Source organism: Anser anser, assembly GCF_964211835.1.
Source record: "Anser anser genome assembly, chromosome: 13".
Taxonomy (NCBI): Eukaryota; Metazoa; Chordata; class Aves; order Anseriformes; family Anatidae; genus Anser; species Anser anser.
Window position 1 is genome coordinate 17024466 of NC_139734.1, and position 27123 is coordinate 17051588.

The following is a 27123-nucleotide window of genomic DNA, read 5'->3' on the forward strand; positions in this document are numbered from 1 at the left end:
TGCACCATCCACCAGGCACAGACAGACTTTAAATGCACGGGCAAATTCTGCTCAAGTACATGTGGAGAGGAGGGAAAAAACACCCTCCTGCAGCAGGCAGGTACGGTAAGCGATACGGCAATCAGATATGGAGCCCTTCTGCCCTTGCTGGCGGGAACAGAAAGCTGAGCTCCGCAGCAGGGTGCTCAGCCCGTACCGTGGGACGCTCGCTGCTCTGTCCTCGGGCCCACGGGCTGCCTTCATCAGCCAGACACCTCCTCGCTGCAGTCTGCTTGCCTGGTTCGATGGCAAGAGTCATCTTCCAGCAGGGCAACACAAAATGCCAGTACCTTTGCTGCAACGCATGCAAGAAGCCCTCAGGAAGGCAGAGGGAATTCGGCTCCAGCACTTGCTGCCCACGCCTGGTCTCCCATCAGCCTCCCCAGGTGACAATTTCGGCTTCCTGCAGGCTGCTGTGCAAGCGCCTCCCACCACACGCTGCCCCTGCTCAGTCCACCAACCCAGGATGCTTTCTACCATATTCCTAGTGAACATATAGGAAATCCCAAGGGTATTTCTGGCCCTATTGCTGGGAAAAGAGTGGTTTGGACTAGCCTGGAGCCAGGCCAGATTGTTCCCAGCACTCCTCCCCTTGCCTCCATGACCATACAAGGCAGCCTGAGACACGGCTTTACTCAAACCCTCCTCCCGCTTTATTTCAAACATCATAAAATATACACACAGAAAAAGGGACGAACGGGAGGGGAAACGCTGGGTAGCAAGGAGGAATGTCTCCGAAAACGCGGCATCAACTTAGACGACAACAGGAAGCAGCTGCCATGGAGCACCTTCCACGTCCAGGCAGACGGCATCTCCACCACGCACCTGCCAGGCCTGCAAGGAGGAGAGGGACGGGCGTGAGCCCTTGCACAGAGGGGAGAGGCAGGGCAGCCCCGTACTGAGCAGCTCCCTGAGTCACTGGAGGAGAGCAGGCACAGGCTGCGGCAGGGCTAAGGACGTCACCTGTCAGGGTGCCCCCGTGGATTTCTGGATTTGCTCCTTCAGAATAAGGATGCTCTGCCGCTGCTCTGGGGGCAGCATGGCGATCTGGTCTGCCGTCAGCTGCAGAACCTGCATGATCAGGGCTGCCTGCAGGGAGAAAGGAGAATCAGAGATGCTCTCTGCCTCAGCAGCTATGGGTTACCACGGCCAGGAGGTGGATGCCGGAAGGACAGAGTTTCCTCTGCAGCAGGAGCTGCAAGCTGCCCAGGCTCTGAGCAGAGCAGGGTAAAATAACCACCTGCTCCAAACGTGGCAGCATCGGCACCTCTGGAGCACAAACTCCCTGAGGCATGGCTGTCCTCTGATGCGGTAAGGCGCGCACAAAGTGCTGTCCCCAGTGTCTCATCCCTTCCCATCTGCCCACGCACCTTCTCATGATCCTGGGGGGTGACCTGGCTCTGTCCAGGACTAAAGCCTCCGGGCTGACCAGCTCCCTGGACCCCTGCTCCAGGAATGCCTCCTCCTTGCATGCCTGCCCCTGCCATGTTAGGAACCTGTGGGCACAAGAGGAAGGATAAGGACTCAGGGGTCTCTGGACTCAGCTAAACAACTACAAGAACACAGAGGAAACGATCAGACAGATGCCCGCACAGCCAGCCCCGACCCGTGAGACGCTGTGGGTGCCCCATCAGCCAAGCAGAGGTGTTGCAGTACCTGGCGGGGCCCCTGTGGGCCACTGGCTCCCATGTTAAGCGGTCCAGGACCCTGTATCCCACCAGGCATCGGGCCACGTGGGTTGGGACCAGGCCCTCGAGGCTCCAGGCCACGGGGCTCCATGACCCTGGCCTCCATGGCCCTGGCTTCCAGCACTCGAGGCTCCAGGACCCGCGGCTCCAGGCCTCGGGCCTCCAGGCCTCGAGCCTCCATCACGCGGGGCTCCAGCCCTCGTGGCTCCAATCCTCGCGGCTCCAGCCCTCGCGGATCCCTTCCAACTGCAGAGGAAAGACGAGGCAAGCTGTAGAAGGGAGCAGCGCTGGGGGAGTGGGGTGGGAGTGAGCCCACTGCCTCCTTTGCCGGGGGGTTTCGCAAATGCCAGGAAGATGCGGGGCCGGGGACAAAGGAGACGTGCCTGGAGGAAGTCCCTCGCTCTGTGGGACTGTTCCTCCTTGCCTTGGGGCCATTTCACTGCCCGAATTCCCTTCCTGTGTCTTGTGTTGAGGCAGCGGGCTCCACTCTGACCCCTCGTCTGTTTGCTTTCAGCCCCCCATTATTTCATGCCCCCTCTCTCACCTCGAGCATCCATCAAGGGCCCCCGCGGCTCTCCCATCAGTGGTCGGGGTTCTCCCATGGGTCCCCCCCTCATCTCATGGGGGGGGCCACGGCTGTCATGGCCCGGCATGTGGTGCATAGGGGCTCCTTGGTGGGGCGGCCCAAGGTAACCTCTGGCGCAGAGAGATGAGGAGAGCGAAGCAGGAGGAAGAGAAAAAGCGAGAGTGTGAATCAGACACGGGCTTGGCACGGTCTGGGCAGAGCGCCGGATTGCTCCCGAAGCCGGCCGCAGGGGAGGAGGGCGAGGCTGGCACAGGGACGAGCGCTGTCAGTCCCAGGTCACAGGGCTGCCGGCATCACCCTGGGCATGCCCCGTCCCCGGGGAAAGGGGGCTGGCCCCTGCGGTCAGCAGCACACAGGCCTCCGACCGGGCAGCTGTGACTCCCGGAAGGCTCATGCCATCCCTGTCCTCAGCAAGAGGTCACCCTTGGGCAGGGGGCAGTGCGAAGGGCTCTTCTCCTTCCCTCTCCCCTCACCTGGGCTCCACTTCTCCAGTGACTGAGAGCAGCGTCCCTCCGCGAGGGTCATTCGGGGCATCTCCCAAAAGGCCTCGCGGCGGCGGGCCACTAGCAGGTAGAGGTCCACGCTGCATAGGGGCCCTCGGGTCTGGCATGGGCACTGCCAGGAAGACACACAAGAACTTGTGAGGATCTGCGCAACCAGCGCTCTGCTCAGACTGTCCCCCAGCACCCTCGGGGCTGGGATGCGGACAGCCTCCCTGCTCCCCGGCACGGGCAGATGTGCTGTGCGCACTGCCGGGGGAGCAGCCCCTCGCACAAGGCGCACCGAAGCCCCTTTCCCTGGGTGCTCGTTTCATCCCTCTCTTTCCCTCTCTGGTTCTGCCTCGGGCTCCTTACAACACCAGGTGGCCAAACCGAGTGTGGGCGCCCCCGCGGTGCTCCCTAAGAGTGCGGGCGTCAACGCCGTGCTGATGTGGGGCCAGGAGCAAAGCAAGACCTGGAAGGCTCCTGGCAGTAAGGTGTCAAAGGGGGCTGGATCCTAGGTGAAGACCTTCTCCAAGCAGGCTCTCTTTTCCACTGCTGACCCTCTGTGCACAGCACTAGTGCGTTCTCTCCTCCTGCCCCTGGAGAAGACCCTGCCTCCTCCTAACTCTGCCAGACCACACAGAACGGTATGCCAGTCCCCGGCCCTCAGCGCAGCGGGGTGACAGCTGCTCTCTGCACACCCCGTAACGAGCTCCATGACAGCGGGGAGCTGGCAGGTGCCGGGATACCTTGAACGCGTTCGATAGACGCAGGCCTGGCAGGTCCCACGGGCGAAAGCTGAAGGTTCCCTGGGCAAGCAGCAGGAAAAGAGGGAGAAGAGCAGACACGTAAATAGTGTATGCACGCATGCGCTCAGCCTTGGGGACAGCGCTGCCGCAGCCCGCGGGGGCCTGCTGAATCACCTCCGCTCCCTGGCGTCCCCCAGGACGCCTATGGAGAAGATGCTGCCTGCTGCCCACCTGGCTGTAGCAGCCTCTCCCACTAACGCCACCTCTCTCACCGCAGGCACGGCAGCCAGCTCGGCAGCGTGCCGCACCGGGCACGGCTTTCCCTCGCTCACCACGCGAGCACGCGGGGCAGGAGAGCGAAGCGCCCTGCCAAGAGAGATCAGCGTGCCGCAGGGCCACGCTGCGCCCCACGGCGCAGTGAGTCAGCTCCTGCCCGCAGCTCCCCGCGGCGCTCCCCAGCACCGGCTTTCTGCCCGCTCTTCAAAACCTTCTGGGTATCAGCAAAACTGCCAAGAATCGCGGGCCCGCTCTCAGGAAGATGGTGCCCACCCCGAGAAAAACGACAGTCAGCTGCCCTTAGGATATCCAAGGCTGCAGGATCTCGGAACAGGTTTGCCACCTTCCTGAAACAAGGCCTAAGATACAAATCTAGGGGAGAGGTGTTAGCTCCCTGCATGCCTTACTACTGGAAGAACAGGAACGCCTTGCCTTGTTTGCGCTACCCTCGGCACATGGCTCGATGGGGCAGCCACGCAATTTGCTGAACGGAAAGGAATCCGGCTCCAGGGCTAGGCCGCGCAGACCGTGCCTGCAGAGGGAGGGAGGAAGGGCCAAGCAACTGCTTGCTGCGTAATTCCCTGCCAAGCCTTGCGCTCACTATCACAAGCAAAAGCAAAGACTCAGCTCCCTCTGCTGGGCACGGCACAGAGAGCACAGGGAGACACGGGCAGACACCGCGGCAGCACAGCTGCTTCCCAGCACCCAGGCAGCGAAGAAGGACAGGGACTGGAGAAGAGCAAGCTCTGCCTGCCTGCACAAGCACAGGGACAGATGCGGGCTCAAAGAGAGACAGAAACCACGGGCACATCCCGCCCTCTGGGGCTCTGTGGGGACTGGCAGCTCTCCTGGTTTCCAGGACATGTCTGCACAACACAGGGCAGAACAAGCTGGGAACAAACTGGTGCACGGGCTGGAGCCCTGGAAGCAGGAGAGCTGCTACCACAGCCTCGTGCCTAAGCGAACAAACCCAGACGTGGCCCAGTGCTACAGGAGCTGCCCCACCTCCAGACAACAAGGCTGCAGGCAGGGGCTCTCCTGGTGCAGCGCTGCTCAGTACCTGTAGCCTGGGCCCCCGCTGGAGCGAGGCTCACATGACACCCAGCAATAACTTCACCTCTGTTTTACCTTGTCCGCGCTCCAAGGGCACGGGGCCTCCTCCCGGCATCCCAACCTGCGGCTGCAGCCCACCTGAGGGGGAAACGGACAGGTCAGATCCCTCCCTGGCTGTCCCTGCACAGCCAACCAATTTCTTTGGCCCCAAATACCTACCCCCTCCCAGATCCTGGGGTAGCATCCGGAAGCTTATTTTCTTGCTGTTGGTTCCCCACGGAGATAAGCCAACTTTCTGACCCGCTGCTGGCAGCGGCCACAACCACAGTCCACAGCACGGGAGGACAAGTGCTCCCACGGGAAGGTACAGGGGGGCTGTCTGCAGGACCCGCCTGCCCGGGGCAGCCCTGACACCATTCAGCCAAACACCACGCACTCACCTCCTGGAGCCATGGGGCCAGGGCCAGGGCCCTGCACAGCGGCTGCCATCTGTCCCGGTGCCGGCACTCCTCCCTGCATAGGCGGCTGCATCAGAGGGGGAGCGCCGTTTACGTGCATGCCACCCTGCCCGGGAGAGAAACCAGCCCTCAGCAAAGCCCTGTCACCCAGGCACACGCAGCCCAGCTGGGAAAGCCAGCGCTGGCAATGCCTGTCACTTGCAGCACGGTAAGTGCATCTCAGAGGCTCTTACGATGGGCTGGGGCTGGGACGATGGGGTGTTCTGTGGGTTCAGCTGGGCATTTGGCCCTGGCCCCGGTCCCGGTCCTGGCCCAGGTCCTGGCACTGGCTGCTGGTTGCCTGGGATCAGAGGAGGAACACTGGTCTGGCGATGCAAGATTTTCTAGGAGCAGAAGGAGGAGAAAGGAGTTCTCTTCCACCCCCTGCAACAGGCTGCCACCAATATCCTACTGGCCCCAGAAGAGGCAGCAAGGGACAAACCAGTGCGATCTCCGGGTCGACGATCCTCATTACCACCTGGGCCTGCAGCAGGGCGTAAGCCAGCTGGGGGTTCTGCAGCAGCATGTTCCTGGCTTCCTGGGGGCTGTTCTGGACGCACAACTGAGAATACACACACACAGATCACAGCTCTGACCCGGCATGACATGGGTCGCGAGGGCACGGGCAGCTGTGATAGAAGGTGCTGAGCTCAGGCAGAAAGCAGGGAGCACAGCCCTCCTCTTCACTCACCTTCATCTGCTTCATCAGCTCAAACATCTGCTCCGGTGGCAGGCTGGCAACTGCTCGGCTGATGGACTCAGGGGCATCTTCAGGATTGACGGGGTCCCCATAGGGTGACTCTATGATGGGTGCACCCGTGCCCAAGCCTGCAACACCGTTTGGAATAGAAGCTGTGACCTCATACAGCCACATGAGCTATCTTTAACAATCTGCTCCCCAGAAGGGAAGTGCCATGCCATTAAGAGGAGGCAGCAAAAACAGGCAGAACATGTGGGAGACAGAAAACACAGCTCAGCCCCGGCACCCCTCTGGCGAAGCTGCTCGCTATGTTGCTTGGAGCACGTCAGCTCCACCAGGTCTCCCCTTCAGCAGACTCACGGAACAGGTACGCGCTGTATCACCGAAAAGGCCGGGGCCAGCGCACCATCAGTTTTCTCCGCTACCAGATTCAGACTCACTCTTCAGCTCCTCCTTGTTCTTCTCGCTGGCTGCGTTGTCAACACGCAGGGCCCTCCCGCTGAACTCTCGCCCGTTCAGGTTCCGCATGGCACTGAGGGCCGTCTCCTGGTCCTGGTACTCACAGAAGCCATATCCCTTCGGCTTTCCCGTCTCCCTGTCATACACCAACCTGCGCGGTGAGGAGGAGAGAATCGTCGCCGCTAAGGGTGGCGCAGGCACAGAGCAGTGCTCCCCATCGCCTGGGAGCGGGCTGGCGGGACAGGCCAAGTAGGAGCACCGGGAGCAGAGCGAAGGTGCCCGGGACAGGCCAAGGCGTGTGACAGCAGGCCCTCAGCCGGAGCCAAATGGCCTCCTGGGCCCAGGCCGGTGGGTGCTCCGGTGTTCCCAGAGCTTCAGCGCCCAGCAAGGCCACCAGCCTGAGCGCTGCGCTTCCCGGGGCACACCTCCCACCCCCTGACAGCAGCTCCCCGAGGCATGGGGCTGCCCCGGCTGCTCCTGGAGGGCTCCCGGGTGCTCCCAAGCCCTTCGGTCGGAGCTTTGTGAAGGCCGGCGCCCAGCGAGGGCAGCATCCCTGCAAAGCCCCCCCGTACGCTGCTGCTGCTGCTGCTCCGCGCCCCCGGCCCTACGGAGCGCGGCCGGGCCCCGGCGCTTCACCCGCAAGGAGGCCGAGGGGCAGGCCGCGGGAGCCGCACCGCCACGCTCCCGGTGCCGTGCCCGGGCACCGCGCGTCCCCCCCCACCCCCCCGAACCTCACCTGAAGCTGACCACGGGCCCGACCTCGGAGAAGATGTCCTTCAGCTGCTCCTCGGTGGCCTCGTACGGGATGTTGCCCACTGCGGAGGACAGACGCGGCGCTCAGCCCGGGCGCGGCCCCGGCCCCCCCCCCCCGCCGCGGGGAGCGGCTCCCCGGGCAGCCGCCGGGCCGAGACCCGCCGCCGCCCCCCGCTCCCCCTCGTCCCCCCACTCACCGAAAACGGAGCGCAGGGAGCGGTCCACGGCCGGGTCCCGCACCGCCAGCCCCGCCATGCCGCCCGCACGGCGCCGCCCCCCGCTTCCGCCCGGCCTCAAGGTGGCGGCGGCGCCGTGCTCCGGCCGGGAGCTCCGGGGGGAAACGGAGCCCCGCCACGGCGCGGCCTGGGAGCTCGGGGCGGGGCGGCCGGGGGGCAGCTGGGCGGGCGGCGGCGGCCTCAGGGGGGCCCTTCCCGGAGCAGCCGGCCGCGAGGTGCTGGGCACCGGCCCTGAGGCCCCAGTGCCCCGCTTTGTGCCGGGCCCTCCCCGTTCCCCCGGGCCCCCCGTGCCCACCCAGCCACAGCCCCTTACGAGCTCGACGCCCCCGCGCCCCTCACGCGGGCACCACGTTCCCGTTGGCCATCAGCATCCCTTCGTCCTTCAGGTGCAGCGCCCCAACGTCCCGTCGTCCCGAGCGGGATGGCCGCAGGGGAGCGAGGTGGCACCGTCCTCGCGCTGGCCACGGAGCCGCGCTTCGCCCAGCGGCTGAGGTGAGCCCGCGAGGGGTGGCTGGGGGTGGCCACGGGGAAGAAGCGCCTGAGGTGGCCTCGGCCTTGCAGGCGGTATTTGGAAGAGGAGCAGCTCCTGGATGCGCGATACCGGCTGCAGAAGGTGCCGGGGGGCAGCGTGGCCCTGCCGGTGCTGGAGGCGAAGCTGGCGGAGCAGCGGCTGCGGGCGCTGCAGGAGAGCGGGCCCCTGGGGCTGCCCTGCAGGCTGCTCCGGATCCCGGTGGGTACTGCTCGGGCATGGGCTCGGGCCGGTGGCAGCAAAGGACCCGTGTGGCAGCCTCTCTTGCCGTGTCCCACCCGCAGAGCCCCATCCCCTCCAAGGCGGCCAGCGTGCGGACGCCTGCCCAGAAGCTGCGCAGCGAGCTGCGGAGGATGGTGCTGGGCTTGGGAGAGAGCTGGTCGGAGGAGCTGGAGCGTGACGTGCCCCGCTCGTGGCAGCGGCACGGAGACCTGGTCTTGCTGAGCGAGGACAGCTTCAGCGCTGCGCTGTGGACGAAGCTGGGTAAGGGGAGCAAAGCTTGCTCACGTGGCTGCCGCTCGCAGAGCTGCCTGGCCTCTCCCAGCACGGCTGTGTTGCAGGCTCAGCACTCTGGGAGACGGTTGCCTCAGCTCTGGGTGCCCAGCGCCTGGCCAGGCGAGGACGGGTGCTGCCAGGCGGGATGCGGTCCCCTAGCGTCACCCTGCTGCTGGGCCAGGACGGCTGGGTGGAGCACGTGGACAACGGCATCAGGTAGGCAGGAGCGTGCTGCAGGGCACGGCTGTGGCATCAGCTTGGGGAAGGGGCTGCTCTCACCAGGCTGGCGGTGTCCCCGTAGGTATACGTTCGACGTGACCAAGTGCATGTTCTCCCCGGGCAATATCACGGAGAAGCTGCGGGTGGCCTCGCTGCCGTGCGCAGGGGAGGTCCTGGTGGATCTCTATGCAGGTACCAGCCCTCGGGGACAGCAGAGAGGTTTGGCAGGGCAGGCTTGCAGAGGAGAGCAGGCAGAGAGCGGTGATGCAGGTATCGATAGCATCCAGATGGAGGTGAACCGTCACTAATTCTGGATTGAAAAATGACCTGGATTGGAAAAATTCTCCAGGATCTGGCTTAGAGCTCCCGCCCCATCTGGAAGCCCTTGGGTGACCTGGCACTGTGGTCCCTCCTGTGTCCCTGTTGCCTTTGGACACTTCAGCTGACCTTGTGCTCAGGCTCCGCAGAGTGCTGCTGTGTAGTTAGTGCTGGTCAGAGGAACCGTTTGAATCCAGGGAGAAGATTTGCCCTCTTTCTGAACCTGGATGTTGTTTCTGAAAAGCTCCCATTGATGCCCTCACTATATTGAGTGTGATGTGCTTCTATGACAGGCCGGTGCTAACTGAAGTGTGCAGGTGGTATGACCGTTCCTGTGCTGTAAGGTGACTGGGGACGTTGTGTCAGGCTTCTGTGCGTGTGAAGAGCTGTTTTGTACTTAGGGAAGTTAGTGTTTCCAGTCTGTCTCACAGAGAAAGGATGTGGTGCTCACAAAACTGCTCTTGATTAATTAAAATAAATGTTAGTCTTGACACTTTTTGCATAGGCTGGAAGCAGAGCAGGACAGTGTAGGTCTTGAACCAATGGGTAAAGATTGAACATAAAATAAGTTTCTCTGTAAACATTTTTCAAGATGAATTTTGCTTTTACAAGGGTGAGGGAGAAACAAAATTCCATTTTGCGGGCATTTCCCCAGTGTCTAGGTTTGTTCCAACCCAAAAAGCAGCTGCATAGAGCCGGGGCAGTAATCCGCATCCTGACCTGCCTCCGGGGAGGAGTGCAGACCTCAGGAGATACCTGCACCATGCCCACTGCTGCTGCCACCTCTTCTGCCCCCAGGGATCGGCTATTTCACACTGCCCTACCTGGTTCACGCAGCGGCTGCCTTCGCCCACGCCTGCGAGTGGAACCACCATGCCGTGGAGGCCCTGCGGAGGAACCTGGCACTGAACGGCGTGCAGGACCGCTGCCACATCCACCACGGGGACAACAGGCAGGTGAGCAGCACCCCCTGCACACGGCGTCCTTCCCCTACGCGGTCCCTGCTCACCACTCTTCTCTTCCCAGCTGCGGCTGCAGGACGTAGCTGACCGGGTGAACCTGGGGCTGATCCCCAGTTCTGAGGAGGGCTGGCCTGTGGCCTGCCGCGTCCTGAAGAAGGGCACAGGAGGGGTTCTCCACATCCACCACAACGTGGAGGCTCTCCCCACACCGCCCTGCCTGCAGCCAGCAGTTCCAAGCAATGAGCAGAGACCTCCGGAGGACAGCAGCTCTGGAGAACAGGAGTTGCAGAGCCCTGAGGAGACGGAAGGCAGTGGGAAGGAGATGCCAGCAGCCAGGGTCAGGCCAGAGTGGCAGAGGTGGGCTGAGGCCACTGCGGCACGGATACGGGGGCTGCTGGAAGAGCTGCACGGGCAGCCGTGGCGGACCAGCATCCTGCACATTGAGGCAGTGAAATCCTACGCACCACACGTGCATCACATCGTGCTGGACCTTGAGTGCCGTCCAGCACTGCCTGCGTAGCAGGCTGTGGGGCCTTGGCGTGGCTCAAGGTCATGCGAAACGGGTGGCAGCGTTGGCGGCAAGGAGATGTGATGGTTGTCTGCCGAGTGCCAGCTCAGGACAAGCAACACCGGGGACGGTTTCTTCCACAGCTCTGAGCTGGGGCAGGTTTCTGCTCGGAGAACCTCTGACAGAGGTCTCATTCTGCCAGCCTGTGTTTTACATCCCTCGTTCCAAGGTGGCAGCACTGCCCAGCAGCGAGCTGGGTCCCTGCCGTCCGTGCCCCGCGCAAGCTGCGTTAGGCAGGAGCTGCACAGGAGCTGTGTCACGGCCGAGGATGGGGCTGAGTGCACCCCGAGTCCTACCCTAGCTCTGCCTGCTGCTGCTTAGTGCAGGAGCATCACGCTGGCACCTGTACCTTCTGCTTTGGACACATGCTGGCACTTTCAGCCCCATTTTCACGAGGAAGAGAGCTGCAGGACCAAATAAACCTCAGCACTCATGCTGGGCTTTGTTTCAGTGCGTCAGGTACAGACTCTATTCTTGTCTTTACCAGCATGCTTTTTTTTTTACTGAAAACAAGTCTGTTCGTTTCAGTTTCTTCTTACTTTTTTTTTTTTTTTTTCAGAAATAAAAACGTTTCCCGCATCTCTAGCTGGCGTCCGGTTAAACTACAAACACGGGTGCAAGCGGGGGGCCCTGCCGTGGCGCACGGCGAGGAGCCCTGTCCCCGCAGACCCAGCCCCGCTCCTGGCCGTGCCCCATCCCCTCCCAGTTACACCAGTGGGCCCGGGAGCGACGGTGGCCCCGCTGGCCGCCTGCCGGAGCAGCCGTTGCCGTGCGGCCCCGTGCCGGAGCGAGGGGAGGCGGGGGGCCGGGACCCCTTCCAGCCGCTCCCCCCCCCCCGGTCCTCGCCCAGCTCCCCCGGAGCCCAGCCGGGGCAGCGGTGCCGGGCGGCTTTATGGCGGTGTGTGTGTGTGTGTGTGTGTGTGCTCTTGGGGAGGAGCTGCCTCTCCCACGGGGCCGCGAGCAGGCACGCCTGCAAACACCGGGGCGAAGCGAGCGGCTCTGCCCAGCCCTGCCGGAGCTTCGGGCACGGCCGCGTCCGGGGCCGGGGCCGGGGCCGGGGCCGCCGGAGGAGGAGCGCAGCCCCCGCACCGCGCGTCCCGGGGCCGAGGGCTGCGGGCGGGCGGCCGCGGCCGGGGGAAGCCCGGCGGGGCGAGGGGCGGGCGGCCGGGGGCCGCCCCCTGGGGCCGGGCCGGGCCGGGCCGGGCGGGGCCGCGCAGGTGCGGCGGGCGCCGAGCCCCTGGGGAGGTTGGGGCCGCCCCCGCCGCCGGGACCCGCCGCAGGTACCGGGGGGCCGCGGGGTGGGCGAGGGGGGGGGCCGGGCCGGGGGGGGGTCGCAGCCCCCGGGAGAGCGGGCGGGTGACGGGTAGGGGCTTTCCCGGGGGGCGGCAGCGCCGTGCCCGGGGGGCTGCCGGCACACCGCTGGGAGCAGCCCCCCGCCCCGCTTTCCCTTGTAGCCATCCCCTGAATCTCAAGCTTGGCTTTCGCTCTCCTGCTGGAAGCCCTGGGCTTGGGGGGGGGGGGGTGGTCCGGGCCGCGGGAGCCCCCCCACCCCTTCGCTGCCTCCCGGCCCGGGCGGCGCCGGGCACAGGAAGCCCCCCCCCGGCCGCGGCTGGAGCGGGGACTTCCCGCAGCGAGGGGCCCCGCCGGCCGTCCCCGGGCCCCGCCGGCCGTCCCGGGGCCCCGCCGGCCGCCCTCGGGCCCCGCCGGCCGTCCCCGGGCCCCGCCGTGCCGGCTCCGCGCCGCAGACCCGCGGAACTCGTTCTGCCCTGCGAGCGGGGGCCGGCGGCGCTGGGCGGTGAGCTGGGAGCAGCGGGCGGCACGGCACGGCCCGGCCCTGCAGACGGGCTGCGAACCGCGCCCGGGCTCTGCGCTGAGCTGCGCTGCCCGCCCGGGGCTCGCCCGGCCTCGGGGTCGGGGTGCGGGGCTCCGGGAGGGGTCCCGCCGCTGCGGCTCCCGTCCCCGCGCTCCCCCGCCCCGGCTGCTCTGCTCGTTGCTTTTCACGCCGCTGCTCCCCTTGCGCGTGGGGTGCGGGTCACGGCCGCCGCGCTCCGTCCTCCCCAGCCTTGTGGCGGGGCGCTGGGTGCGGGTGGCGATCACGGGGGGCCGGCTGAGCTGATGGGGGGCGAGCCGGAGGCAGGCCCGAGAGCCGTGCCCGGGGAAGGCTGCGTGGTCAAGCAGCAGGGTGACGTGGGCTGGAGGTGTCAGCTGGCTTGGGGACCCCACGGTGCGAGGGTCGGGGCTGGGGATGGCCTCCAACCCGGGGACGGCAGCGAGTCCTGCCCGTGCCACGTGGGGTTGGGGTGTGACCCCGTGGTGCGCTTTGCTTGCTCCCAGCACAGACGCATCCAGCTCCTTCTGGCAAGGGCGAGCGATTTCTGGGCCGGGTGATGTCGGAGGCCGTGGACCTGTCCTTCCTGTCGGATGCCGAGAAGGAGTTGATCCTGCAGGTCCTGCAGCGCGATGAGGAGCTCCGTAAAGCAGAGGAGAGGAGAATCAGGTGCGGATGTGTCTGGGCAGGCGGGGTGCGGTCTCCCCTGGTTCACGCGGGGGGTGGCTGGAGGGGCGAGGACTGGCGCGGTGGGGCTGGCTGGGAGCTTTGTGCCGGTCTCGGGGTCTGCCTGCGGTTCTGACTCTCCTGGTCTTTGGGTCGGAGCAGGCGCCTGAAGAATGAGCTGCTGGAGATCCGGCGCAAGGGGGCCAAGCGGAGCAGCCAGCGCTACAGCGAGCGGACGTGTGCCCGCTGCCAGCAGAGCCTGGGCCGCATCAGCCCCAAGGCCAACACCTGCCGGGGCTGCAACCACTTGGTGTGCCGGGACTGCCGTTCCTATGGCCCCAACAGCTCCTGGCGCTGCAAAGTCTGCACCAAGGAGGCGTGAGTACCCAGGGACCGGTCGGCATGGACCTTCTGCATGCTGCTCTGTTCCCTTCCTCTGCCCGGTTGCCCCAACTTGATGCCCCTTGGCCACCCTCCCTAGTCCAGCCCTGGGCTCTCAGCCTGGTCTTCTCCACCACAGGGCAGCTGTCTGTGTTGTAGCTTCCCCAGGCTGCTCAAAGTGGGCAACCGTGGTTGGGCCATCGAGAACTGGGCTGTGCCCTGCTCTTGGGTCTCCTTTGCGCCTACCCTGCTCCTTTCCCCCCTTTGTGTGACTCCAGCCTGTGTTTCAGGCAGCCCAGTTTTCTCTCTCTCCCTTGCCTCACCTGCCATACGGGACCCCCCTCTCACTCCGTGTTTTCTGATGGTGCAGCTGGCCCATCATGGGCACGGTCTCTGCTCAGCCTCCCGCTGGGTGTGCTCCTCTTGGCTGGTTCCCAGCACCGTGGGCATTTGAAGGGTGCGGTGGGACGGAGGGAACGGCCCCTCACTGCCCCTCTGCCCTGCAGGGAGCTGAAGAAGACAACAGGGGACTGGTTCTACGACCAGAGGGTCAACCGCTTCGCCAACAGGCTGGGCAGTGACATTGTGCGGCTGTCTCTGCGGCACAAGTCTGCAGGTAGGGCCACCGGTGAGGCGGTGCTGTGCCACCAGGTGTCGGAGCGATGCCTTCTTCCCCAGCCTGTCCCTCCAGGACGCTCCAGCTCTCCTTGGCCTGTGCCCAGCTCGGGGTTGGCCAGGAAGGCCCTCTCTTCGAGGCTGTGGGCTTCTGTGCTGGGGAGCGAGCCCCTCCTGAGTCCTCTCTGCTTTCAGCCAGCAAGAGGGAGACCGTGGGACAAACCCTCCTCCAGAAAGCACAGCTTGGCGATCCCAAGAACATCTCTGCATCCCGGCAGAAGAGCCCCCAGGAGCCCCGGAAGGCACACAGGTGAGGAGGAGCTGTTCTGAGGACCCTGTGTTTGGGGAGGGGTCACCGATAGCCCATCCGGGTGCGGGGGGGACAGCTGTGGGGACGAGAGAAGCTGCCACCCTGCTCTGGTCACGGCGCAGAAGGTCTCTCTCAGGCCAGCTTCCTCGCCAAACGGGATGTGCCTGTGGTTTCGTTTGTCTGCAGTTTGTTTCCTGATGCCTCAGACCCTCGCGATGGCAAGAGTGACACAGAGTCCATGGAAAACATGAGCCTGGATGGCTACAGACCTGGTCCTGGTGCCGCTGGGGGCAGGTGAGGGCAGGCTGGGACAGGTTGTCTGTAGCAGTGCTGGCCTGGCAGAGAACGAGGACCTTCATCTGAAGGCTGCCTTTGTCTGCTCGCTGCCTCGGCCTGGGGAGGGAGATGCTGGCTCTTCTTGCCAGCCCGAAACCTCGCACTGGGCAGACAGGTCCTCTGCTCCCTGCGCTGTTCCAGGCTTGTTCATGCAGCTCTTCGGAGCTTGTGGCGAGAGCAGTTCCCAGCCAAAACTTGGTTTCCTGGCCATGCTTCTTTTGGCTGATGTGCCGGCCCGAGACAGACCTTTTCTGTGTCCTCTGCAGGAGAAACTCTCTGGAGAAAGCTGCCGCTGTCAAAGAGGGAAAACAGGTTGCTGCACCAGCAGGACCCGCGGTGGCCAGCCTGACTCTCCCTCTCCCCTCCAGAAGCGTGCTCTCTGCCTCCAACGGTCGGGTGAGTGCCGGGGCTCAGGGCTGGGAGCCCTGCGGCGCCCCCTCTGCCCTGCTCTGCACTGGGCTTCTCCCTCCTAGGAGGCTCCCGTGGGAAGCCGAAGTAGCGTGTTGGCGGCTGAGCATGAAGCCTTATTCAAGAAGAACCCCCGGAGGGTGGTGAGGCCGGCGGGTGAGAGCCGTGTGGAGCCCGGGGAGGCTTTGGCGCGGGTGCAGGAGGCCTGGGCAGTTCCTCGCGGTGACGGAGCCGCAGGACTCTGCTAATCCTGCAGCCTCCTTGTCTTGCCTCCCCATCTCCCGTGCAGACTACACCAAGTCGGTGATCGACCTGCGCCCAGAAGACCTCGTGGGTGAGGGCAGCACCCTGGGAGACAGGAGCAAGTCGGTCCCCGGCCTCACCACGGAGCTGGTGAGACCCTCGGCGGTGCTGGTGCTGGCTGGGGAGTGAAGCTGGCTGTGGGGTGGAGCTGGCTGCACCGCTCGCGTGCCCGTGCCTCCCCGCCGCTCCCCACGCAGACGGTCTCTCTCTCTCCTTGCAGGATGAGGAGGAGGAGGACATCGATAACCTGGTGGAGATCCATCGCCAGAGGGTGGCCCGGGGCAGCATGCGCAGCGGCACCTCCTCGGTGAGTCCCGCGGCTTGGCTGCGCTCTGTAAAATGGAGGAGCTCCCAGCTGTTTCCCAGGGAGCCTGCGTGTTAGTGGGGCACTTAGTGACCGTCCCCAGCCAGGAAGGGCTGGTCTTGGGCTAGGAGAGGGGCTGTGTGGCAGAGCTACCAAGAACAGCCTTGCTGAGGGCAAATGGGATAGTGAGGCTGCCCGGCTCAGGCCAGCCGTGCCTTCCAGAGCACGCTGGGGAGCATGGTCAGCATCTACAGCGAGGCCGGCGACTTCGGGAACATCACGGTCACCGGGGGCATCTCCTTCTCCCTGAGCTACGAGCTGAAAACACAGACCTTGTTCATCCACGTCAAGGAGTGTCGCCAGCTGGCCTACGGGGACGAGGCGAAGAAGCGCTCCAACCCGTGAGTGCTGGGGGGGGAAATGGTGGCGGCGAGCTGGGGAGGGACGGGCTGGTGGCGCTGCGCGGACCAGCGGCTCTGCTGGTGGTGCTCAGCAGGGCGTGGGGTGCCCACAGGAGGTGGGAGCTGTAAGCGGGGGTTCTTGGAGAGGTGGGAGGCCTGGGCTGTCCTCGGGGGCTCGGGGGTGATGAACTCCACCCGCTTCTCCCCACAGGTACGTGAAGACCTACCTCCTGCCTGACAAATCCCGGCAAGGGAAGCGCAAGACGACCATCAAACGCAACACCGTGAACCCCCTGTACAATGAGCTGCTGAAGGTGAGCGGGGATGGGCTGGGGGCAGCCAGCTCCCCTCCGCTGGGGGCCAGGCAGGCGCTCAGCCCCTGGGGATGCTGCTTGAACAGCACCGCAACAAGGGGTTCTCCCCTGCCGTGGTTCTGCTTTCCCCTCCCTGGCAAAACGGGAGCCCTGAGGGAGTGGGCTCCAAACCCTGGCGTGGAGGCTTGGTGGGGGGTGTGCTACATGCAGATGTTGTGCCCTGAAAGCTGGAAAAAAAAAAACACATTTCCAGGCTGGGTCACTGCTGTAATATCACTGTGGTGTCTCGTCCTTGGGTGCTGTGGAGGCACATCTGAAGATGCGAGTGTGTGTGTCCTTCACAGCCAGCGTTCCTGGCTGCTGTGTCGTCCCCCAGGGCAGGGGGTGCTTATCCATGGACGTGGCTTTCCCTTGGAGAAGGCTCCTTACCCCCAGGGCACGGCGGCCTGGCTGTGCAAGCCGGAGGGCAGCACGGCTGCAGAGGCAGAGATAAGGCAGTTCTGGCCCCAGCAGCAGAAGCACTCAGCGCTGCCCTTTACGCTCCCGGTCCCCACCGCGGCTGGCACAGGGTGGTGGGAAGGGCTGGTCTCCGTCCCCTGCTGGAAGGAGGCGGTGCGTCCCGACAGGAGGGAAGTGGGAGCTGGAAAGCATGGCTTGGTTTCCAGGCGCTTGTGGCTCAGCTCGCCGCAGCCCCAGGTTTGCTGAGGTCTTGTGCTCTGACCACCTGAGGCTCGGTGGGCTGGCAGGGCTTCCCCTGCGGTGGGAAGGAGTGGGGTGGCCGGGTGCCACGAGCCCTGGATGTGCTCCGAGGTCAGCCCACCTGCACGCTGGCACTGCTGCCCTGCGCCTGGGGCCTTCAGCGGGCTTTCCCCCCCTCTGTTCTGGGGGAGCTCAGCACAGTCTGGGGGCTGCCGCCGGCTCACCTGTCTCTTTGCCGCCTCTCTTCCCAGTACGAGATTAACAAGTCCCTCCTGCTGGCAAGGACGCTGCAGTTCTCGGTCTGGCACCACGATCGCTTTGGCCGGAACACATTCCTGGGGGAGGTGGAGATCCCCATGGACTCCTGGAACTTCGACAGGCACCTGGAGGAGTTTCTGCCCCTGCACGGCAAGGTACCTGCCGCAGCCCTCGTGCGTCGTTCCTGCGTGCGAGGATGGCCCTGAGTGGGCAGAGGGGTGCAGGGGTCTTGGTCGAGCTACTGAAAGGCTTGTGCCAAAACAAAGACCCCAGGTCAGATAGCAGCGCTGTCAGAGTGAAAAAGGCAGCTCTAGGCTTAAGCCTGGCTTCACTTTTCCTCAGTATATCCCATGTAACGCAGTCAGATGTCTCTCTGCCCGGTCAGGTATTTTCATTCTGTTTGCTTGATTGCTCCAAGACTGCAGCTCTTCCTGTCTCCCTGCCCCAGTAAGGAAGAACGGGAGCCAACTTCAGGGAAACAAATGGGGGAAATCGGGCTCGGCATCCTGTTGTGGGCTGCAGAACAGCGCAGTGAGAGGATGTTGTGCAGCTGGATGGCAACAGCAGATGCTTTTGCTGTTGGACTTATTCAGGAGCCTGGATCTCTTGATGAGCTCCCGATGCAGACTCAGCCCTTTGCATCGCTGGGCCTCAAGCGGCTTGTGGCTGCTGAGCTAAACGGGGTTTCCTAAGGGATGCGGTTAAGGCAGAGTAATCCCAAAGGAGCTGGTCTCTGAGCCTGAGCTGGTGACTGCTGGAGAGGGCCTGCAGGCATTTGTGCCAGCTAAGCCATCTCCAGAAGAAACCAGCCCTTTTGGCCAAGAGCTGGTAGCTGCTGTGCGCAGACCAGGCTGTTGCTGTGTCCGCTTTGGCTTCTTCACAGTGCTGTGGTAACCCGGTCATTGCCTCTTTGCAGACCGGGGCAGATGCTGCTGGCCTCCACCAGTACAAGGGCGAGCTGGTTGTCTCCATGAAGTACATCCCATCTTCCAAGCACCCCGGGGCTGGGAGTGGCAGAAAGGGTGAGTGCTGGAGCTCCGCCATCTTCGTGTAATGGGGGCCATTCACTGCCCTCTACAACGTGCTGGAAATTCCCATCTCCAGATACCTTGCAGTCCTGTGGGAACTGCTTGTGACCGAGCAAGCTGGGTGGATTTGTTGGGTTGTGCAACCTGAGGTGTCTGAAATGCCTGTGAGCTGCTGGCTGCTCCGGGTCACCGCAGACCTGGCTGCCCTCAGGCTGGCTGAGCAGCTCCAGTGCTTTCCTGAGACTGGACCACTGTCACCAGTGCTGGTCCCTGGTCCAGGCTGGACTGCTGGGTCCCACATGGAGCTATTTGCCTTGGCAGTCAGGGCCAGCAAGGGAGGAGGCAGGAGGAGTTACCACCCTGGGATCTGTACCTGCCTCTGAGCTGAAGGCCCTTCTGCAGGACCTTTTGGTGTGGGGGGGGAGGAAGCAGTGGTGAAAATTGGTTAAATCTTGCTCTGCTGTTTTTTTTTTTTGTTTGTTTGTTTGTTTGTTTTTCCAGGCAAAACAGGGGAAGGTGGTGAGCTCCAGGTCTGGATCAAAGAAGCCAAGAACCTCACAGCTGCCAAATCTGGGGGGACATCAGACAGCTTTGTGAAGGGGTGAGTGTGGGTGCTGGATCGGGAGGCTGTGGCAGATGGGTGAAAGCACTGCCCTCCCTGGCTGCCTCCCCTGACACTTCCTGGAGCTGGTGTGGAAATCCAGGGGAGGGAAGTGCCTCTTCATTAACTGCCCTGTGCTGGCTGCGTTTGTAAATGAAAGTCGCTGTCTGCCCATCTCTTACTAGAGATGAGTTTTCAGTAACAAACACGTCCCTGGGTTTGGGCCAGCTGAGAAGCGCTGCTCAGGGTCTGTGAGGCCCGGGGCCTGTTTGTCATGGCTGGAGGCTGCGCAGAGGGGTCCCCTGAGCTGGGGAGGTGCTTGTGCTCTTCCTGCAGGCTTGGCCCTTTTCCCAGGCTAGCAGGGCCACGTGCCAGGCCTGGCTCCTCCAAAAGCTGCCATCAGATTGTCTTCCCGGAGGTCACCAAGCAGCCAGGCAGCTGTGACTTGGGCTACCTGTGGAGGTGGCTGCATGTGTGTTGCTAACTCCACCGGGGCTGCTTCCCCCAGCTACCTCCTGCCACATAAAAACAAGGCCTCCAAGAGGAAGACGCCTGTGGTAAAGAAGACCCTGAACCCTCACTACAACCACACCTTTGTCTACAACGGCATCAACCCCGAGGACCTGCAGCACATCTGCCTGGAGCTGACTGTCTGGGACCGGGAGCCTCTGTCCAGCAACGACTTCCTTGGAGGCGTCCGCCTGGGTGTGGGCAATGGTGAGGAGCTCCGGGGCTGCCGGGGAGGAGCTGCAATCTGCAGAGAGGTGTGGGGGCAAGGAAGGCTGCTGTCGTGGTGGGAGAGCCCCCACGCAGCCTCTCACAGCTGTAGGACCAGCGCTTTTGCCTGGGGCTGCCTCTGCTGCAGGGAAAGCCGCTCCTGTGCGGGGGCTGTCTGTAACTTCTGCCCGTCTCCTTTCTCCAAGGCATGAGCAACGGGCAGGCTGTGGACTGGATGGACTCCACGGGCGAGGAGCTGAACCTGTGGCAGAAGATGCGCCAGTACCCAGGCTCGTGGGCGGAGGGCACGCTCCAGCTCCGTTCCACCATGGCCAAGCTGAGGCCGTAGGCAGCGGCACAGGCACCAGGCCTCACCCTGGGGCTGGCACAGCCGCGCTGGAGCTGCAGCACAGCCAAACAGGGGTGCCAAACTTAATTATTTTTTGCCTGTATTTTAATAAACATGACCTTCTCTAAACAGGCTTGGGCAGAAAGTCTTCTTGGCCTAGCTTCTCTTAAAGGGTTTTTGCATTTGTCGTAAGCTTTGGACCACATTTAAGGCTGAACTGGAGTCCTTGTGGGCCCTCCCTTCTTTCCCCCCAGGCACAGTGCTTTGAAACCACTTTGAGCGGTTGGGTTTCTTTTTTCTTTTTCTTCTTTTCCTCCTCCCACCCTCTCTGTTTCACAATCTGCTCCCTCTTTGTCTCCTCCACCCTCCTCCCCAAGGAAGGTGCTGGCACTAGGGTGTAGCGAACAGCCCAGCTCAAGCCCTAGCTGTGGGGCCATGCTGGACAAGACGTGCAGGGCGAGCTGGTGTGCGTGGGGCTGAGCTGGGGGCTGCAGCGTGGGGCTGTGCATGGGGAAGGGTCGTGGGGATGTGGGGCAGCACAGCACGGCTTAGCTTGCAGGGACGGGGCAGCTGCCCCCAGTATGAAGGATAAGTTTCCCCGTGCCTCTCTGTAATACTCTTTCTACCAAAACTGATATTTTTTTATACAAATTTATTAATTTCAAGTTAATATTCTACTGCCAAAACAGTTCCCAGGAAGGGTGCCACAGTGCTGGGTGGAAGGGGAAGCAAGTGGTAGGGTGCAGATCGCGAGCCTCTGGGGTACTCTGCGCACTGGATGTCTGCTACCGTCTGCTGAGCATGGGGCCATTTGCTTCTAATAAAGGCTTTCTGATGGTTCTGGCAGGAGCCTGGCATCAGTGCCTGGCCAGCAGGACTGAGCCCAGGCAGGGAGGGAGCAAGTTTAAGTTGGGTATGAGGTGAGGACGGCCACGATGAGGGTGAAGCTGCTGCAATAGAGGCATTTGTAACGTCGCCCTGCACGTTCTTCCCTCCCCTCCCTCCTCTGCTCTGGCAGCCTTCCTAGGATTTGGGGCACTCACTTGTCTGCAGTCTGTCCTCCCGCTGGGTTCCCTTTCCCCTCCTGCCCTGGAGTTTGAACAGAGGCACTCCAGCCTCTCCCGGTGTGGTCCTGCCTGGGGCTGAGCCACCCTGCCCTGCAGCCAGATGGGGCTCCTGGCTGCTGCGCAGTGGGCATGCTGCTAGCACGTGGCCCCTGTCCCATTTTGTCCCTGCTCACCTCTCAGTGCCAGAGCAGCCTGAGAGTGGCTCCCTTCCCCCTGAAAGTCCTTGGCATCCCGGTCCTCCTCTACAGTGGGCGACTAGAAAAGCAGAAAGGAAGGTGTCCGTCCTCTGAGGGGGGTGGCAGGGGTCTCCCCGGCGCTGCCTCAATCGCAGGGGTCCCCGCCCTGTGCCCGCTGGGCTGCCTCCTGCTCGCTCAGCAGGTAGGTGTCGATGAAGTCGAAGATCTCGTCTGGGCTGACGGGCAAGATGTAGCGCTCACGATCGGTGCCCGCTTTGTCCAGCAGCACCATGTTGAAGTGGGAGCGGGTGAGGTGCAGGAACTGCCTGGGGGTGCAGAGGGGAGCTGGTGGTTAGGACTGGGGCCCCTGCTTTGGGGCTGAGCCTTCCTATCCCACCCAGCCATGGTCAGGCCCTCCTGAGGGTGGTGGCTTCTACCTCCTGAGGGCTGAGAGGTACCAGTCCCTCCTGGCACCTTGGTGGTCGGGCTCCCCTTATCCCCCTGTTCTCCTGGAGGCACCTGCCCCGGCTGTCCAGGACAAACCCCTCCAGCTGCTCCTGCCAGAAGGGCCACGTACCCTGCAGCCAGCCTGCCCCGTCCCGTGGTACCTGAGCTCCTCCATGATGCCAACGGACAGCTGGTGCTCCCGGATGCGCCCCACTTCGTGCGGGGGCTGCCCCACCAGCTCAATGATGGTGACGTGCCGCAGGTCCAGCCCACACGTGGCTTGCTGCAGAGGAGAAGGGGAGGTGGTGAGAGGGTGCTGGTGGGGCACGAGAAGGGGGCGGCGCGAGGCCTCACCTGCAGCATGGAGATCTGCATCTTGTAGTAGCGGTTAGCGGAGTCGGGGGCTGAGATGACAAGGAGCCGGCGTTTCTCGTAGAACTGATCCAGCAGGCTGGCTGCCGAGTTCACAGCTGTGTTGATCTGCATGGCTGGGGCACGAAGCGAGCGCATGAGCACAAGGAGAAATGCCATTCTGCACCCTCTCTTCCCCACGCCTTCTCTCTGCTGGGCAGCGTTGCCCCTGAGCGCTGGGCATCTCTGCAAGCAGGTCCTCGCCTGCCCCTCGCCACTTACGTGCACAAAGGGGCTGGGAGCCTGTCCATTGCTGGGTGGACTGGCAGACCCGCAGGGAGGTGCCCTGGCGCTCGTAGCCCCCGTCGCACAGGTACTCGCACGTGGCGCCGTAGTTGTTGCCGTCAGACGTGCAGGACAGGTAGCCGTGCTGCGGAGGCTTCAGCACAGGGCAGCGTCTCACTGCGAAGGAGGAGGCCAGGTGAGATCAGGCGGCCGAGCAGGCTAGGGGTGTAGGACACGGCCCCGGGGTGCAGGGCCAGGAGGAGAGAGCCTGCAGCCCAAGGGAGCCCTCTTCACCTTGGACACGGATCCTGAACTTGCAGCTGGCTCGGTTGTACGCCTGGTCGTAGGTGGTGTAGCGGATCACGTGCTCTCCTTCAGGGAACTCTGAGCCAGGTTCTGGGCCCCGCAGCATCACCCTGCAGCCAGCAGGATGGGTTTCTCGGTCAGGGCCCCAGGAGGGACGTTCAGATGTCACCCAGTGCAGCCCCCAGCCTTGGCTGGAGATGCCAGCAGCGCCTCCGTGCTCACCTCTTGATGACACCGTCGGCGGAGTCCTTCACGCGCGGTGGGTCCCAGTACACCGTGGCAGTCAGCTTGCCTGGCTCTGCTATCCGTTCACGGGAGTCCGGGCAGCGGATCTTGGGAGGTTCGACATCTGCCCACAGGAAGGAGGAATAAGCTTGGGGAACCTGTGGGTGTCGGGGCTCTGCTACAAGAGCAGGGCACTGGGCGCCCAGCAACCCCACAGCTGCTGAGCACAGCCTGGGCACCTGGAGCAAGCAAAGCCTGGTGTAACGCCAGCACTGAGTGCCCGGGCTTGGCCCCAGTCCTGGAGCGATGCGCCCTGCACCAGCCTGAGCTCTGAGGCTAACAGCACCTGGGTCAGGCACTGGGGGTGACGCCTGCAGGCACAGAGGGGACGGCGGGCAGCCCTGCCCATGGGGGTGCGTGCCCCAGCGGCATCGGGCTGGCCGACAGGCTGGGAGGACGGCAGGGTGAGAATTTACCTACACAGATCGGCTCGCTCCCGCTCCAGCGCCCGTCCTCCATGCACGTGCGGCTCCGGTCGCCCTCCAGCTGGTAGCCGGGCAGGCAGGTGTAGTCGCAGCGGGAATCCATCTGCACTCCAGCCGAGCACACGTACGAGCCCCGCAGCACCGCCGGCAGCACGTGGCATCGGATCTCTGGGCCAGACAGAACAAAGAGGGGAGGGAAGCGGCTGGGCTGGCCGTGCCAGCGGGCAGAGCGCCCGGGGCTGGCTGCCCCAGGGCTGGCGATGCCCACGGGGAGGCCGGCGAGCCGGATCAGCGGGGCGTACTCACGTCGGCAGTACGCCATCCCGGACCAGCGGCGGCTGGGCAGGCACTGCACGGCGCTGCGCCCCACCAGCCGGTAGCCGCGGGCGCAGCTCAGCTCGCAGCGCGTCCCCAGGCTGCTGCGGTAGGAGCCCCCCTGGGGCGAGTAGCAGGTCGCCTCTCCGCGGTGGATGTTCAGCGTGGCGCACCACTGGGGCACTGGGGGGGGGGGGGTAAAGGGAGGTAAGGGAGGCACTCGGCTGCGCTGTGCCTCGGTTTCCCCGCGGGGAACTGAGGAACAGGCCTGGGGTGCCGTTACCTCGGCGGTAGTCGAGGGCAGGCTCAGGGGGGGCTTCTTCCACGTACACTTCATTGGTGTGGCTCTCAGCGGTGTAGTAGCCGGACCCTGGCGAGGAGGAGAGAGATGAGGGGGCCGTGCGACCCAGGTGATGCTGCCTCCCTGTGCAGCAGCACAATCCAGTCCCAAACTGTCCCTCAAGTCCCCAGAGGGAAATCTCACCTCCAGTGAGACTTTGCCCTGTTGTCCCAGTGCCCTGCTGGGTCTGGCAACGCTAGGAAGGGTTAAGCAGGGCAGACAATGAGCCCCGTCCCCAGGGACGTGGTGCACGCTGGCACCAGCCCGCAGACTAAACAGCCACAAGGGCAGACGCGGTTACTGCAGGAAATGGGTGCTGGCCTAAAACGGGCTGGCAGAAACCCCTGGCCTTTCCCTGCCGGGAAGCCATCCTCCAGCCGATCCTACCGAACTCTCCCTGCCGCTGTGCCGTGGGTACAACCGGCTCTGGCCCAGGGGGAAGGAATAAAACCTCTCTCCTGCCTGTACCAGCAGAGCAGGGGAGGAGAAGCACACCACCTCGCTGCAGAGGGCCGGGCAGAGATGCAGCCCTCGCTTGCGTTCCAGGGCAGGACGAAGCTGCTGGAGGGACGGTGCTGGAGGAGCTTGGCCGGAGCTGCTGGACCCGTGCCACCCCTGCAGAGACTGGCCCCTGGCCCCCAGGGGCAGGGGGAGGACGGCCCGGTGAGGGCCTCGCACCAGCGGGGACCCCCTGGCCCGCACAACCCCGACGTCCCCACGGCGAAGCGACCGGTGGGGGGCAGGCAGGGAGGCGCGGGGGGCTGGGGAGGAAGCCCTGCACGTAGAGAGAGCTGGCGCCCTTCCCTGCGGCCCCTCGGCACGTCGGCCGCCACGGCATTCCCCAGCACTGAGCTCACGTTTCCGCCGCTTTTCCGCTGGCCCCCGCCAGCGCTGCCCCCTCCTCGCCCCCCCATCGCTGCGGGGAGCCCTTCCCACCGCACCCCCCGCTTCGGTCCCGCTCCTGGGGCTGGCAGGGACTGTCCCCTTGCTGCGCTGCGCTGTGTGCGCTTACCCAGCCCCGGCAGCACCCATCTCCCCTTCCCCCCGCACCCGCTCTTGGCAAGGGTGGGGGGTGTGAAAGCTGAGGCCAGCAGCAGCCCCTCCGTCACGTGGAGGAAAGTTTTATTGCAAACCTCTCCTACGAGAACCTTACTACAGAGCGGCTCCCCCCCCGGCTTCCCACAGACTTGTGAAGTCACCCACTCCTTGCCACAAAGCCTTTTATCCTGCTGCCCTTCCCACGCCGTCTGGCGCCAAAGAAATACGGCGGCCTCCGGGGAGCCCAGCACCAGGGCTGGCACCGGCGGGGCCCGCAGCGGGGATGTGCAGCGGGGCTCCTGCGCGGCCCGCAGGCTCTGCCCCACCGCCCCGGGGGCTGCCCGCTGCCGTGGGGGGCTGCCCCCTCCTTGCAGACGTGCTGTTGCGTTGCAGATGCTCCCTTCGTGGGGCAGGCGCTGCATCTTCATTCTCACCTGGGACGGTCTCAGCCTGGCAGGGGCATCCCCTGGCAGCACCACGAGGGGAAGGGGAAGGGGAAGGGAGGATGAGAGCCCTGGCCCGGCTGCCCAGCCGCGGGTGGGCTTGGGGCTGAGCGCTCCATCCAGGCGGACATCTGCTCGCCGATGGCTCCGGCGGGAGCGGGGAGTCAACGGAAAAGTTTAGCTCTGACAAGCAGGGTTGTGATGGAGAGGCTGGTTATTTGCTCATCTCTGGATGCTTCCCAGCCCCGTGGCGGTGTCTGCTCTCCTCTCCTGCCCCGGCCCAGCGGCGCAGGCCCTGATGCTCTCCCCGGCAGCACCGTACCAGGACAGCTCTCCTTCCACCCACCGGCCCCTCACCTCCACCCTCACCCGCCCCAGCGCCCGCTGTACCCCAGCAAGCCCCCGCAAGGGGCCCCGTGCAGGTGCCACCCCGCGATCCCCGCGGCACCCACCTTCGTGCCACGTGGATGACACCAGCCTGGTGAGGAACACCAGCAGGACGGGGGCCGCCTCCTGCGCCATGCAGCGGGCCGGGGGACAGGCCAGCCCTCCTGCCGGCACCCTGCAAAGACGGAAACGGGCTCGAAGCGGCACGCGGCTCCCTCCGTCGCCCTGTCACTACACCGCCGTCTCACGCTCCCGCTTGGCCGCGCTGCCTCTGCTGCGTAAACCCACTTTTCCCCTCCGCTGCCTATCCCAGACATTCAAAAGGCATGAGTCAGGCCCAAGACGATGAGACCGTCAAAAAGAACAGATCCCGGGACTGCCTATTTTTCGCTGCACCTTCTGCTTCTCCAAGGCTTCCAAAGCTTTTCAGGCGCCTCTCCGCGAGCGGCAGAGCCAGGAGCCGCTTTCCGAGCGGGAGCGAGCGGCGGAGCTTCCACCAGCCTGGCCAGACTCCTGCAACGGGAGCTGCGGCGACGGGAGGCTGAGGACAAAACCACAGGAATCAGGACCCTTTTTTTTTTTTTTTTTTTTTAATTTTTTCCACCGGGGAAGGGCTGGCTCGTGCGGGGCCGAGCCGAGGCTGCAACCAGAGAGGAGGAAACCTCGCCGCGAAGCCCGGCCTTTGAAGCGAGTCCCGCGGGCGAGCGGTTCCAGCTGGGCTCTGGCTTCCAGCCCGGCGGGCGGGGGGCTGCGGCCCCCGGGCACCCGCGCCCCGACGTGCGGGGACAGCGGGCACGGGGGGGGGGGGGGGGAGGCAGGTAGCCGCTAATTACGCGGCCAGGCCGGCCAGCGCGCTAATTAATAACACGGCCGTGCCGAGCTGCGATTGCCGCTGCTCCGCCTGCCGCCAGGGCTCCGCGGGCAGCGTGCGGGGAGCGGGGCCGGGGGCGGCCCCACGGGGGGGGGGGGGGGGGGCGCTGCGAGCGCTGCCCTCGCCCCGGGGCCCCTCCGGCGGGGCCCCCCCCGCGTGGGGCGGGGCAGGGGGAGGCGGCCGCCTTCGGGCTCGTCCGGCCGTTTCCGTGAGCCCTCGGCAACCTTCGGCCCCGCCCGAGCGTCTTCGGCAGCGGCCGG

At 64.4% G+C, this 27123-nt stretch overlaps 4 protein-coding genes across 11 annotated transcripts; 2 read left to right on the forward strand and 2 right to left on the reverse strand.

Moving 5' to 3' along the window:
- Positions 1-669: 669 nt before the first annotated feature.
- On the reverse strand, positions 670-7611 carry CSTF2 (cleavage stimulation factor subunit 2). Of its 3 annotated transcripts, XM_083796803.1 has the most exons (15): positions 7480-7611; positions 7266-7344; positions 6511-6680; positions 6062-6198; positions 5813-5932; positions 5565-5714; positions 5314-5437; positions 4949-5011; positions 3545-3604; positions 2787-2928; positions 2272-2423; positions 1696-1973; positions 1410-1535; positions 1003-1128; positions 670-873 (listed from the first exon to the last, which is right to left on the reverse strand). In XM_083796803.1, the coding sequence occupies exons 1-14, from the start codon at positions 7535-7537 to the stop codon at positions 1006-1008; spliced, it is 1782 nt and encodes a 593-aa protein (XP_083652929.1). In that variant the 5' UTR covers positions 7538-7611; the 3' UTR covers positions 670-873; positions 1003-1005. The 3 variants fall into 3 exon arrangements, with proteins under 3 accessions (XP_083652929.1, XP_083652930.1, XP_083652931.1); XM_083796804.1 differs by lacking the exon at positions 3545-3604; XM_083796805.1 differs by lacking the exons at positions 2272-2423; positions 2787-2928; positions 3545-3604.
- A 264-nt stretch (positions 7612-7875) lies between these two features.
- TRMT12 (tRNA methyltransferase 12 homolog) lies at positions 7876-11186 on the forward strand. 3 transcript variants are annotated; one of them, XM_083796817.1, is made up of 7 exons: positions 7876-8010; positions 8080-8248; positions 8332-8530; positions 8608-8758; positions 8844-8953; positions 9878-10035; positions 10106-11186. In XM_083796817.1, exons 1-7 carry the CDS (start codon positions 7940-7942, stop codon positions 10559-10561), a joined length of 1314 nt encoding a protein of 437 aa, XP_083652943.1. In that variant the 5' UTR covers positions 7876-7939; the 3' UTR covers positions 10562-11186. The 3 variants fall into 3 exon arrangements, with proteins under 3 accessions (XP_083652943.1, XP_083652944.1, XP_083652945.1); XM_083796818.1 differs by lacking the exon at positions 8844-8953 and having other exon boundaries at positions 9878-10031; XM_083796819.1 differs by lacking the exons at positions 8608-8758; positions 8844-8953.
- A 546-nt stretch (positions 11187-11732) lies between these two features.
- On the forward strand, positions 11733-20256 carry SYTL4 (synaptotagmin like 4). 4 transcript variants are annotated; one of them, XM_083796792.1, is made up of 17 exons: positions 11733-11889; positions 12944-13106; positions 13266-13481; positions 13991-14100; positions 14295-14409; positions 14596-14703; positions 15012-15141; positions 15219-15309; positions 15443-15546; positions 15677-15763; positions 15983-16161; positions 16373-16475; positions 17426-17587; positions 18349-18454; positions 18962-19061; positions 19570-19778; positions 19985-20256. In XM_083796792.1, exons 2-17 carry the CDS (start codon positions 12997-12999, stop codon positions 20125-20127), a joined length of 2073 nt encoding a protein of 690 aa, XP_083652918.1. In that variant the 5' UTR covers positions 11733-11889; positions 12944-12996; the 3' UTR covers positions 20128-20256. The 4 variants fall into 4 exon arrangements, with proteins under 4 accessions (XP_083652918.1, XP_083652920.1, XP_083652921.1 ...); XM_083796794.1 differs by having other exon boundaries at positions 11869-11889; positions 12949-13106; XM_083796795.1 differs by lacking the exon at positions 11733-11889 and adding an exon at positions 12284-12404.
- Positions 20257-20404: 148 nt separating this feature from the next.
- SRPX2 (sushi repeat containing protein X-linked 2) lies at positions 20405-26794 on the reverse strand. The gene is made up of 12 exons (XM_083796807.1): positions 26655-26794; positions 26389-26533; positions 26058-26167; positions 24068-24154; positions 23776-23967; positions 23461-23637; positions 22982-23108; positions 22748-22869; positions 22451-22630; positions 22172-22305; positions 21979-22100; positions 20405-21696 (listed from the first exon to the last, which is right to left on the reverse strand). The coding sequence occupies exons 3-12, from the start codon at positions 26125-26127 to the stop codon at positions 21516-21518; spliced, it is 1392 nt and encodes a 463-aa protein (XP_083652933.1). The 5' UTR covers positions 26128-26167; positions 26389-26533; positions 26655-26794; the 3' UTR covers positions 20405-21515.
- Between the last annotated feature and the right edge of the window lie 329 nt (positions 26795-27123).

Bases quoted from the DNA above. Each gene is read 5' to 3' on its own strand.
- CSTF2 (XM_083796803.1), bottom strand. From the start codon at position 7,537: ATGGCGGGGCTGGCGGTGCGGGACCCGGCCGTGGACCGCTCCCTGCGC. The intron at 5,933-6,061 runs GTGAGTGAAGAG...GTGTATTCTCAG, and splicing joins AGCTGATGAAGCAGATGAAG to TTGTGCGTCCAGAACAGCCC. The intron at 1,536-1,695 runs GTACTGCAACAC...TTGTGCCCACAG, and splicing joins GCCCACAGGGGCCCCGCCAG to GTTCCTAACATGGCAGGGGC.
- SRPX2 (XM_083796807.1), bottom strand. From the start codon at position 26,127: ATGGCGCAGGAGGCGGCCCCCGTCCTGCTGGTGTTCCTCACCAGGCTG. The intron at 23,109-23,460 runs GTAAATTCTCAC...TCCTGTGGGCAG, and splicing joins GAGCGAGCCGATCTGTGTAG to ATGTCGAACCTCCCAAGATC. The intron at 21,697-21,978 runs GTACCACGGGAC...CTGCACCCCCAG, and splicing joins GGCATCATGGAGGAGCTCAG to GCAGTTCCTGCACCTCACCC.
- TRMT12 (XM_083796817.1), top strand. From the start codon at position 7,940: ATGGCCGCAGGGGAGCGAGGTGGCACCGTCCTCGCGCTGGCCACGGAG. The intron at 8,249-8,331 runs GTGGGTACTGCT...TCCCACCCGCAG, and splicing joins GCAGGCTGCTCCGGATCCCG to AGCCCCATCCCCTCCAAGGC. The intron at 8,759-8,843 runs GTAGGCAGGAGC...GTGTCCCCGTAG, and splicing joins CACGTGGACAACGGCATCAG to GTATACGTTCGACGTGACCA.
- SYTL4 (XM_083796792.1), top strand. From the start codon at position 12,997: ATGTCGGAGGCCGTGGACCTGTCCTTCCTGTCGGATGCCGAGAAGGAG. The intron at 13,482-13,990 runs GTGAGTACCCAG...TCTGCCCTGCAG, and splicing joins AAAGTCTGCACCAAGGAGGC to GGAGCTGAAGAAGACAACAG. The intron at 15,310-15,442 runs GTGAGAGCCGTG...TCTCCCGTGCAG, and splicing joins GAGGGTGGTGAGGCCGGCGG to ACTACACCAAGTCGGTGATC.